This window comes from Heteronotia binoei, chromosome 13, assembly GCF_032191835.1.
Source record: "Heteronotia binoei isolate CCM8104 ecotype False Entrance Well chromosome 13, APGP_CSIRO_Hbin_v1, whole genome shotgun sequence".
In the NCBI taxonomy this organism is placed as follows: domain Eukaryota; kingdom Metazoa; phylum Chordata; class Lepidosauria; order Squamata; family Gekkonidae; genus Heteronotia; species Heteronotia binoei.
This window is the reverse complement of record NC_083235.1, coordinates 33863481-33876566: the sequence shown is the minus strand read 5'-3', so window position 1 is coordinate 33876566 and position 13086 is coordinate 33863481. Positions and strand designations below refer to the sequence as shown.

Sequence of the window (13086 nt, the reverse complement as noted above, 5' to 3'; positions counted from 1 at the left end):
CTTGGTGGTCCTGACTGGGCAGAAAGGTGGCGTATAATTTCCAGGGCTTTTTTTGTAGCAGGAACTCCTTTGCATATTAGGCCACCCACCCCCATGTAGTCAATCCGCCTGGAGCTTACAGCAGGCTCTGTACTAAGAGCCCTGTAAGCTCTTGGAGGATTGGCTACATCAGTGGTGTGTGGCCTAATATGCAAAGGAGTTCCTGTTACAAAAAAAAAGCCCTGATAATTTCTGTTAATGAATAAATAAAGTAACCTGCCCAGTAGTCAGAAACTGGTGACAAAGATCCCACTTCCTTTTGTACATGCCCGTGGGAACCAAGGGGTCAGCAGTTTATATCTGCAAGACTGAGCTGGCGATGCCTTTTCGTCTGCCAAGCAAATGGACGGGCATGAAGGCAAGCAAGGCTGGCTTGACATCGCATAACAGGACAATACAGAAACACAGTTGAATTTGCTTTGGGACCTGAAACTTGAGAATTGTCGGCAATGTTGCTGCCCCTTCCTTGGCCCTGTTAATATTTAAGATAAATGCATGCCAGGAATGTGTTATATATTTCCTGCATTGTTTGATAATATCTTGTTTATACATTATGGTTTGTACATTACTCTAAATGATAGCATCTAGGGTTGCCACCTCTGGGTTGGAAAATTCCTGGAGATTTTGAGGGTGCAGCCAGAAGAAGACAGAGGGACCTCAGCAATGGGTATAATGCTATATAGAGCCAGAGCTTTTTTTTGTAGCAGGAACTCCTTTGCATATTAGGCCACACACACCCTGATGTAGCCAATCCTCCAAGAGCTTACAGTAGGCCCTGTAATAAGAGGCCTGTAAGTTCTTGAAGGATTGGCAACATAAGAGGGATATAGCCTAATATGCAAAGGAGTTCCTGCTACAAAAAAAAAAGCCCTGTATAGAGCCTACCCTTCAAAGAAGTAGGTCTGCCAAGCCCCTGGTCCAGGCAGGGATTCCCCTGCCCTGGAGGTTCCCAACCCACCGGCCCACATCGGGCTGGTGGGGGGAACCTCCCCCAACATCATCAGTGCGATAGTGTCACCCGGAAGTGATGTCATTGCACCAGCGATGTCGCACAGCGACCTCTCTAGGCGTTTCCAGGAAAACTCTTTGGTTTTCAATAGGTACAATAAGTACCATAGAGTTTTGCTCTCCAAAATGGCTAGAGCATCCGGGGAAACCATAGAGTTTTCCCAGGAACACCTAGAGAGGCCATGAGCGACAGCATGGCATGATGGCAATAGGTACAATAAGTACCATAGAGTTTTGCCCTCCCAAATGGCTAGAGCGTCCAGGGAAACCATAGAGTTTTCCCAGAAACACCTAGAGAGGCCTTGAGCGACAGCATGGCATGATGATGTCACTTCTGGGTGAAAGTCCCCTGCCGGCGAGAAGAGGGGACTTGGCAACCCTACAAAGAAGCCATTTTGTTCCAAGAGAACTGATCTCCGTTAACTGGAGACCAGATGTAATTCTGGGAGATTTCCAGACCCCACCTAGAGGTCAGCAACCTGACTCACCCAGTCATATCCTGACTTCCTAGGCACTATCCTACCCTACCTTGTAATACAGAGTTAATTTAGAATAATATATTGAATTATAGAGGGTTAGCTGATCAAGTAGGAAAACTTTTCTACCAGAAGGTACATATGGGAGATCACATGATTTATGTGTAGTCTCTCTCATATACACCAGTGCAATGTTTAAGAGTGATGGTGTAGTGGTTAAGAGTGGTGGACTCTAATCTGGAGAACAGAGTTTGATTCTCCATCCCCCATGAAGCCTGCTGGTTTAGATGAATTAGAATAATAGAATCATAGAGTTGGAAGGGACCTCCAAGGTCATCTAGTCCAACCCCCATAAATTTAGATAAGGGATTTCCCCTATAATATGTTAAGTGCTGTCAAATCACCTCTGACTTATGGCAACCCTATGAACCAATGTCCCCCCAAACATCCTCTCATCAACAGCTTTGCTCAGGTCTCTCACGCTAAGGTCTACGCCTTCCTTGACTGAGTCATCCAACTCATGTTGGGTCTTCCTCTTTTTCTGCTGCCTTCTGCTTCTCCTAGCATCACTGTCTTTTTCAGCACCAAAATACAATAGCCTCAAGTTTGTTACTTTAGCTTTTAGGGCAACTGTATGTCTGTATGAGACTCAAGATAGTAAACTGTACGATAGGTGTTGGCCTTGGAGGGAAGGGATACAGCCTGTGTTCTTTTACTTCTTTAATTAGAAAACTTATATGACAATACTCCAGGGAACCTGCTCAGTTTTCTAAAGTTCTGAAGGAGACGAGATGTATTCCGGAGAGCTGCAAGCATCATTCAGAACTGTGGGCTTTCAGCAAGCCAAAAATTCCACTCCCAGAAGTACGCCTCTCCCACCTATGCAGGTATCTTCAACACCTGTTCCTCTTGGATACTAATTGCCATCAGACGTTAACGCCAGTGCAAAGTGCAACACTTTTATAATGAGCCCTCAAAGTTCCATTTATTCTTGAATATCAGGAGGGTGTGAACGAAAGGCAAAGAAAGGTCCCTTCAGAAGCCGGATAATCAGTTGCTTTGTGTTTCCAGCTCATAACGGAAGATTGTCCTGATAGGAGAAACCTGAACTCAGGCACCTAAATCAAGTGCATGGTGATGAATGGTGTGCTTCCTTTACATTGTGAACAGCTTCTACGGTTGCCAACTCCAGCTTGGAGAAATTCCCAGCAATCTGGGGGCATGGCTTTGAGAGGGCAGAGTTTGAGGAGGGACCTCAGTGAGGTATAAAACCAAAGAGTCCACCTTCTAAAGGAGCCATTTCCTTCAGGGGAGCTGATCTATGTAGTCTGGAGATGAGTTGTAATTCTGAGAGATCTCCAGGCCCTATCTGGAGCTTGGCAAGCCTAGCAGTTCCCAGTATCTCACATGCTCTCCTTGATGATGAACTGAAGAAAGAAAACTCTTTGGTGAGAATGGCTGAAAGATTCCAGTTTCTCTCCCTTCCTTTGCTTTACTCCCTAATGTGGGGTTCTTGCATTGTGAATAGTCCACAACCTAGTGCCAAACATTTCAGATGCCAAAAGAAAACAGTGTGGAAATAGTAAAAAGCAAATTGAACAAAGCTTGTGGGAAGAGTGTGCTCAGAATAAAATAACACGTATGGGGAATGGTAAATAATAGAGCTTTAAAGGACAACACCAGTACCTTGAATTGGTCTCAGAAACCAACTGGGAGCCAGTACAGATGGACCAAGGCTGGTGTTATGCGGTCCTTACAACCCCCTCCAGTCAACATTGAGAGACTACGTGTTAGTTCTTGAGGCAAAATGTGACTTACATAATGGAAAGGCAGCATGATGGCAAGGATGATCCCACTAAATAATAACACCATCACCAACACAAAGAGGAGTCCTGCACAAGAGGTGAAGTCATACTGTAGGAGAAACCAGAGACCATTATTGCATTGATGCACAATGAATGAACAGATGTCATTAAGGGCTCACTAACTTCCAAGCATAAGATGCACATACATTAATTTTTTTTAACTTTTTAACATTTTATTAAGCTTTGAAAAGGTACAATCAAAATACCATTAAGAAAACATTAAAAAAGAAAACCCAGAAGATTATATATACAATCCAAAAGATTCTATGCTCTAAACAAAATTATTGATGTCTTTTTCAAGTAAGCATATAAGGCAAAGCCATGTTAGACTAATAAATAGCATTAATTGTTTCAAGTAAAGATGAGTATTGTTCTTTCGTTGTGAGATACTCTAAAAAGGGAAACCATACAGCCACAAATTTGGAGTTGTGGGGATCTAACTCTTTGGATAAGAGAGTCTGTTATTTTGTCTAACATACATATTTCCTAAGCTTTGTAAAGCCAGTTTGATACCGATAAAAGTCTAGTATTTTTCCAGTTGATCACAATTTCAAGGTGAGCTGCAGCACACAGATTTTCTAGTAAATCAAAATTAGTAAAACCTGCCACTTGCAAAGTCCATGTATTTAAAACAAAAAATTCACATTTTAAAAGGATATGAATATATAAAATTTCTCATATAAAATGTTGGATTGATTTCCAGAAACATTGTATGTGCTGCCAACAATGTAATAGAGTTCCTAGCAAGGTACAGCCTTTCCAACATAACTTTGAAGTGTTATGGTGAATGTGATACAATTTAAGAATCCCAGCTACAAATACAAGTTGATGGGATGTGAACTGGCAGAGACTGACCAAGAGAGAGATCTTGGGGTTGTAGTAGATAACTCACTGAAAATGTCAAGACAGTGTGTGATTGCAATAAAAAAGGCCAACGCCATGCTGGGAATTATTAGGAAGGAAATTGAAAACAAATCAGCCAGTATCATAATGCCCCTGTATAAATCGATGGTGCGGTCTCATTTGGAATACTGTGTGCAATTCTGGTCACCACACCTCAGAAAGGATATTATAACACTGGAAAAAGTCCAGAAAAGGGCAACTAGAATGATTAAAGGGTTGGAACACTTTCCCTATGAAGAAAGGTTAAAACGCTTGGGGCTATTTAGCTTGGAGAAACGTCAACTGCGGGGTGACATGACAGAGGTTTACAAGATTATGCATGGGATGAAGAAAGTAAAGAAAGAAGTACTTTTCTCCCTTTCTCACAATACAAGAACTCGTGGGCATTCGATGAAATTGCTGAGCAGTCAGGTTAAAACGAATAAAAGGAAGTACTTCTTCACCCAAAGGGTGATTAACATATGGAATTCACTGCCATAGGAGGTGGTGGCAGCTACAAGAACAGACAGCTTCAAGAGAGGGTTAGATAAAAATATGGAGCAGGGGTCATTTTTTTTTTTCATTTCATTTTATTTAGTTTATATTCCGCCCTTCCCACCAAGGCGGCTCAGGGCGGCTCACAACACAAAAGTTCTAACATAGGATTAATTTTTAAAATACATCAATTTACAACATTTAAACAATAAACCAGTAAAAACAGTAAAACAGTAAAACAAAGCCATTTACCATAGTACCATACTACAGCCTTCTATTCGAAATTTTCAAGTACTGATCAGTTGTATGCAAACCGGAAGAGGTCCATCAGTGGCTATTAGCCACAGTGTGTGTGTGTGTACTGGGCCACTGTGTGACACAGAGTGTTGGACTGGATGGGCCATTGGTCTGATCCAACATGGCTTCTTTTATGTTCTTAATTGGTGTAAGATACCACCTTGCAATGGTTTTAAAAAGCTGTGTTCTGATCTTAATATTAGGAGCATTAAAAGTGGGAGAATTCCAGGTTTTCTTTCAGTGGTCTTCTGGAAAATTGTGTTGCAAGTCTTTCTGCTATTTTTTGGTGTAAGGAGGTATGTCAGGGATATAAGTAGATATAAGTATTTTATATATAACAGAGATAATCTTTTTCTCGTTGGGTATGTATTTTTCAGCAATGTCTCAAAAGGCGTTAAGGTTTCTTTTAGTCTTTGTTTGAGGATGGCCATAGATGTCAAGTATCTTAGTTGGAAATATCGGTACCACGATACCCAAAAATTACTTTCGTTTCTAGATTTTGTTTACTGTTGAGTTCACCATTTTTAACAATACTGATAATTCTGTGAATCTTACTTTGGGACCATATTTTATAGGACTCATCTGCACATGCAGGAGGAAACCATTCCTATCTAATAAAAGTTGCAATTGGTGAAATATTTGGAGTGATTTTTCCTCTGTTATGGTCCCAAACCATTAGGGTATTAAAAAGAAGAAGAAGATATTGGATTTATATCCCGCCCTCCACTCCGAAGAGTCTCAGAGCGGCTCACAATCTCCTTTACCTTCCTCCCCCACAACAAACACCCTGTGAGGTGGGTGGGGCTGGAGAGGGCTCTCACAGCAGCTGCCCTTTCAAGGACAACCTCTTCCAGAGCTATGGCTGACCCAAGGCCATGCTAGCAGATGCAAGAGGAGGAGTGGGGAATCAAACCCAGTTCTCCCAGATAAGAGTCCGCACACTTAACCACTACACCAAACTGGCTAGTTTTTTTTAACTAAAAAGGGGGTCAGTTGTGTTGTGGAAGGACATTTAGAAGGCTGATTCCAAATTATTTTTTGAAGTGTTCTATTGTGTACAAATGACTGTTCTATATATGCCCAGTCTGGTAAATCTTCAGGGTGAATCATTCTGATTAAGTTTGTTAAATGAATAGCATAATAGAATAGATTAGGTAAACCCAAACCACCTTCTATAGTAGGTTTGCATAAAGTTTTAAAGTTTATCCTATATAGTTTTGCACCCTATACAAATTTAAAAAGAGTGGATTGACCATTCTGTATAAGAGGTTTAGGGATCTCCATTGGTAATGTACGAAATAAAAAAAAATATAAAGAGGCAAAATAAAAGCCCTAATTAAGTCGAGTTTTTCCTGCCAAGTCCAATGCAATTTTTTCCAGTATTTAAGTTTCTCTACGATAAAAAGGTAAAGGTAATCCACTGTGCAAGCACCAGTCGTTTTCGACTCTGGGGTGATGTTGCTTTCACAACATTTTCACGGCAGACTTTTTACGGGGTGGTTTGCCATTGCCTTCCCCAGTCATCTACACTTTCCCTCCAGCAAGCTGAGTACTCATTTGACCGACCTCAGAAGGATGGAAGGCTGAGTCAACCTGGAGCCGGCTATCTGAAAACTCAGCTTCCACTGGGGATTGAACTCAGGTTGTGAGCAGAGGGCTCCGACTGCAGTACTGCAGCTTTACCACTCTGCGCCATGGGGCTCTAAGATAACAGCTTGTATATGGTGTAGGTTTAAAGATGCCTGTACAGGCTGTACAGTACGGGGAAGGCTGAGTACCCTGGCCCGTCACTTAGGACTTTAAAGGTAACAACCAGCAGATCTTTCAGCACTAGGGTGCAGGGGCCAATCCTAGGGTCCATGTACCTTTCAGTATTCTTTTTAAAATCCCCATGTTGCATTTGTAATATCACAGCTTTGGTTTTAGCTGCCATCTCTTCACTGTCCTTGCCCATTGAACCAATACTTTAGACATCAAAAGTGAGCAGTTCTAGGTGCTAAAGGTCAGTTGTCACAACCATGGTAGAGAAGGCACAGGGAACTGCCACTTTTTAATGAGTATTGAAACAGGATTCTGATACATGTGCACATCCTGGAAAGCGTTTTCCCTTCATGGGCATATCATTACATTATTCATAAAACAATAAATAAATGTACATGGGCTTGCTAACAAGTCATTTAAAATAAAATTTAATAAACGCCTCTGACCAGCCAAGTTAGTTATCTTGCTTTGGGGCCAGTTGCCAAAATGTCAAAGTGCAAGGTCCATGTTTTATATGGTTTTGTTTTACTTCTTTAACATTTTGCTTTTTAATTTTTGAAATGTCTTTCCTCCCTTATTAAAGTTGTGCCTATGCACTCCAAGAAAAAAGACGGCATTTGAGGAGGTGCTGTGGCTCAGTGGAAGAGCCTCTGCTTTGCATGCAAAAGGTCCTAGGTTCAATCACCAGCAGGGCTAGAATTCAGCAGGCGCTCACAGGAGCACAGCTCTTGAGCCTCCAGCCAGGGTCTGCATGCAGTGAGGAGCTCTTTCCCCACTGCACACGGATCCCGGGGCATATGCAAATGAGATATGTTACTGAGCTCCTGCACCTCTTTTTCGACAAAACGACCCCTGAAATTCACCTGCATCTCCAGTTAAAAAGGAACAGGCAGTAGGTGATGTGAAAGACCTCTGCCTGAGACCCTGGAGAGCCACCGTCAGTCTGAGTAAATACTGACTTTGATGGATCGATGGTAATATCCAGTAAACGGCAGCTTCACATGCATGTGTGACACTGGTACTAGGTTTTACTTCTGGACTGGCCAAATACTACCTAAGGAACAGAAATGTTTGATTTCTGTAACTGGCAGCCTTAATCATGTATAGAAGCATCACAACACATTGTATCACTTTACCCCAGTGTGTTAAAATTCTGCCTTTGACAGGGAATGGCAACTTGGTTGGAACCTTCATTTGTAATATATGAAGAGATGCCATAAATTTTCTTTCAGACATGCTGACTAATGCCTTTTCAATGCACTTTAGTGATGGTTTGCAAGAGAATTTTACTGTGTGACACAGTAAAATCCAGTGCAAAGTGCACTGCAATTGGATTGAAAGTGCACTATCTAGTGTACATATAAATCTGGACCTACCTGGGTTTTTCACCTGATAAGGACTAGGGATGTGCAAAAAAAAAAATTCGGAATTACACGGATTCGGAAGTACACGGGGAAAAAAAAATTCAGATTCCCCATGTACTACTGAATACCGTATTCGGAATAGCCGCATATACGGTAATGCGCGGCTATTTCCGAATATACGGCCCTATTATACCCTATGGGCCATTGAAATCAATGGCAAATAGGGTATATTTGAAGCCGCCTGGAGGGGGGTGGTTTGAGGGAGAGCCCCCAAATTTGCAGGGGACCTGCAGGGGACTCTCCGCTCCAACCCCCCCAAGTCCCAAAAAGATTGGGCCAGGGGATCCCATTCCAGGGGCACCCAAAGAGGGTGCCCCTATTCCATCATTATACCCTATGGGCCATTGAAATCAATGGCAAATAGGGTATAATTGAAGCCGCCTGGAGGGGAGGGGGTTTGAGGGAGAGCCCCCAAATTTGCAGGGGACCTGCAGGGGACTCTCCCCTCCAACCCCCCCAAGTCCCAAAAAGATTGGGCCAGGGGATCCCATTCCAGGGGCACCCAAAGAGGGTGCCCCTATTCCATCATTACACCCTAAGGGCCATTGAAATCAATGGCAACATAGGGCATAATTAGAGGCTACTGGGGGGCAGGGGGTTTGAGGGAGAGCCCCCAAATTTGCAGAGGACCTGCAGGGGACTCTCCCCTCCAACCCCCCCAAGTCCCAAAAAGATTGGGCCAGGGGGTCCCTGTCTTTGGGCTCCCCAAAAGGCCCATTGCCAACAATGATGGGGAAAGCCCAATTAACCACTTCCTCCACTACAATTGCTGTGGGGAAAGTGGCTCTGGCCAGACGGGGGTTTGAGGGAGAGGCCCCAAAACTGCAGGGCAGCTTCAGGGGACTCCCCAGCATGCAACCCCCCTGGCTCCAAAAGACAGCACCCATCTGTCGGCACCCCAAAAGGAACACTGCTCCCAATGGTGAGAAAAAACCAATTAGAGCCACTTCCTCACTGCAATTGTCGTGGGAAAAGTGGCTCTGGGGAGCAGGAGGTTTTGAGGAGAGCCCCCCAAACTGCTGTGCAGCTTCAGGGCACTGTCCCACACAAAACCCACAAGGCCAAAAAAAAAATTGGACCAGGGGGTCCAATTCCTGGGGCACCCAAAGCCAAACCTAACTTCACACCAGAGAATCTCTATAGGCCCCAAATGCACTACATCCCTCTATCTAATCTATGAACCCTGCAGGCCTGGCACCAATATAAACCCAGTTGCCAACGTCACTGCCACACAAAACACAATCTGCTCAAGGTCTGCTCTGCAGACCTGGCTGCAGCAAACCCAGATGCCAGCTCTCCAGCCCTGCCCCAAACAACACGGGGAGAGCTGGCCAACCACAAAAAGCCTGCTGGTTCCGGGTCTCTCACCCAGGTGCCAGCTTCCCTGCCACAGAACACACAATCTACAGATGCCAGCTCTCCAGCCCTGCCCCAAACAACACGGGGAGAGCTGGCCAACCACAAAAAGCCTGCTGGTTCTGGGTCTCTCACCCAGGTGCCAGTTTCCCTGCCACAGAACACACAATCTACAGATGCCAGCTCTCCAGCCCTGCCCCAAACAACACGGGGAGAGCTGGCCAACCACAAAAAGCCTGCTGCCTCTGGGTCTCTTACCCAGGTGCCAGCTTCCCTGTCCCAAACAACACAACTCTAGTCTCAAACAAGAGAAGTGGTGGACCACCACACCTAGCTCTACATGCACCAGCTTTCAGTGGCTGAAAGCCAGATGCACTGCTGCTGCAACCCTAGTCTCTTTAAAAGGGAGCCTGATGTGGCCTAGTAGTCACGCTGCCTTTTATGAGAAACCTAAAAACTTTTTAAAGCACCCCTATCTGGCTTACTTGAATTGTGAAAGGAGATAAAGCCCTAAACTGGATTAATTTTGTTTTAAATTTCAAAAAAACACAATCCCTAAAAACACCCTTATTAGTGGGGCAGCCTATTTAGTGGCCCTAGCCAAACCGAGAGCACACTCAGATTTCAAAAATCACTCTATAACAACAAGAAAGTGACCCAGCCCACACACACCCTCGCCAACCCCCACACCAACCAGAGGTAATTTTAAAAAACCAAAACAAAACCAGAGAATCACAAGAGGCCAAGCAAAGCAACTCAATTTTAAAAAACCAAAACAAAACCAGAGAATCACAAGAGGCCAAGCAAAGCAACTCAAGATTTTTAAAAGTGGCCTTTCACCAATAAGAAAACTCAGGCCAAATCAGTCAACAACAACACCCCCACCCCTAAAACCAGAACCAGAAAAGGGGGACAAAAGTGGCCTTTTAAACAATGAAAATTAGGCCAAGCAGCACCCCCCCCCCAATAACCTGAAGATAAAAGTAACACAGCAGCAACACAACACAGCAGCAACAAATCAAACAATGAAACAGTAAAAAACTCAACTTTTAATAATACAGGAACTCCCCCCCCCAAAAAAAAAAAAAACCCTTCACCCTAACCCCAAGAAATCCAAGCCACCCAAATCAGGAGAAGTAAAAGGACACTGCACTTTAAAAAGTCCTCTCACTAAATTAAGATATGGGCAAATTAGCAAAAAAAACCCACCCCAGGCCCCCACCCCCAGCAGAACCTAACCCCAACCCCAAATAGGCTACCCTACCCACCCAGTACTCACCCACCCAAATCTGAACAAGTAAAGGGACTCTAGTCCTTTTAACAACAAAAACTAAAACAAGAACCCCAAAACTGTCTTACCTTGTCTTCTCTGAGTCCAGGGAGGTCTCTGGTAAGGCAGTGAGAGAGCAGCAGGCAGGAGCTGAAGCCAAGGGCCAGCCACCAGCAGCAGCACAATCTCTCTCACACCAACCCACATACACCAACACAGCAATGGAGGAGTCCAGCAGGAAGACTCCTTAAAAAGGTTCTCTGGCCCTACAGAGAGCAATTTCAAAAAATAGCACTGCTCTCTCTGATTGGCCAGAGAACATTGCTTACTTGGATACCCAAGTAAGCAAAAGATCAAAATAACAATGTAGCTGATGGCTGGGCCATCAGCTACACAGTACACAACAACAGCCCTGCAAAGCATGCATTTGCAATGCATTTTGCAAATGCATGCTTTGGATTGGCTGGCTGCTGGGGCTCCTCTTCCCCCTCCCCCCCTCCCTGATCCCAGGGAGGATATGGGAAAGGCGGGAAGAGGCCACTAAAGGCGGGAAACCAGGCAAAGCAGCTCCTTTGAGGCTGCAGAGGCTGCTTTTCCCGCCTTTTGACAGCTGACAGCTGACAGCCGCATACTTCCGAATGGCTATTCGGAAGTATGCGGCGAGCCGCATTCGGGAGCCGCATAATGGGCGGCAATGGCATTCGGCTGCGGGTAATTCCGAATACAGCCGAATCAGCGTTGATTCGGCTGTATATGCGGCTCGGCCGAGCCGAATGCACATCCCTAATAAGGACATTTCTCTTCTGAAGGAGAGTTCAAACACATGGCATTCTTTACACTACAAGCTGCTCTGTTCATGCAGCAGTATGAGTAAGGAGAATTGTGAGCTAGCAGAGCTGCTTGGGGCTAGCTGGAACAAGCAATCCAAGCAGCTGCGTGGTTTTCACATAGGGGATCACTGTTCAAAATGGTGCAGCCAACTTTCAAGCCTGAAGTGGTACAGTCCACTGTGTCATCTCAAGATTCTACCACCTTTTTTTCTACCGCATGTTTAGACTAGACTGACCACCTGCAGCTTGAAGTGATATAATCCAGGCATAGTTTCACAGCACTTTCTGTTGTCTATAGACCAAAGAGGTGTCCTTTTCCTTCCCAGCTGTATCAGCTATCACGAAGTTAGAAACAAGTCCTTGAATTACACTCAACTCACCTTGGTCTGGAAACTGAATATGGTCACAGTGAAGCATACCAGTGCCGTGATCCCAAGGCACATAAGGACTGACTTGGTGTTGTAGAAGCTGCACAAAGAATAATGAAATGAAATTATGGCATTTCTGATTAGATCCATCACTGCGCAAAGGACAATGCAACAAAGTTAGAATAGTAATTCTCAAATGATGTATTGGGAGTGCACTGATGTAGCACAAAAGAGCTGGTCGGACAGCCTGAGAGTATTCTTAGCTATTGTGCTGCAAGAGGCAAATTAACTAACTGAAGGCTCCCAAAAACTCCAGATTGCTGCTCGGGGATCCACTGCTCCTCATTCCTGTCACCTTGCACTTGATGAAGTTAATACTGTTCATGAGGTATAACTAGATCATACACAGCACTTTCAGTTCAGGGATCTGGCACAACAGTCAAGGAGCTATGAGAATAGGGAAGGGGAATAGGGTGAAATAGCACCACTTCAATGGCCCAGTGACACTTTCGTTAAGTATTAGAACCATAGAGTTTTACCCAAATCCTAGAGCATTCCCTCATCATCATGTTAGCAATGTGACATCACTTCCAGATATTCACCAGAAGTGATGTCACACCATTAGCATGGCACCATTAACAAAAAAATTTCCTCCCACAGGCCCATTGAGAGCTGAAAAAGGAGAGTAGGATAGGTACTACTGAGTATCAGGTGTGAATCTTCTATATTGTAAGGAAGCAGTCTCAGCGTGACAGCTTCATATAAAAAGCTAGCTTACACTGAAGGTGGTTCTACAATTAGCTTTAGCTCTATGATTATTTTCCGAGATATTTTAAAAAAAACATAATGCAGCCATGCAGGGGGTGGGGGTGCTGTAATTCAAAGACAGAGATTAGCATTGGGCTGCCCAACAACTGAGCTCATCTATCTACTCTGTATGTCCCTTCCTTCAGAGGTCAGTTGAGCAATCACAGCCTTTTTCAGTGGTGGCACCCTAGTTACAGATTTCCCTACA

At 44.2% G+C, this 13086-nt stretch overlaps 1 protein-coding gene across 1 annotated transcript in view; it reads right to left on the bottom strand.

Moving 5' to 3' along the window:
* The window catches only part of FAIM2 (Fas apoptotic inhibitory molecule 2), a 78449-nt gene that overhangs the window by 13364 nt on the left and 51999 nt on the right, over window positions 1-13086 (bottom strand). The window contains exons 9-10 of the mRNA XM_060252802.1: window positions 12084-12171; window positions 3342-3437 (exon numbers count right to left, since the gene is read on the bottom strand). Coding sequence (XP_060108785.1) covers window positions 3342-3437; window positions 12084-12171 — 184 coding nt within the window. The remainder of the gene's footprint in view (window positions 1-3341; window positions 3438-12083; window positions 12172-13086) is intronic.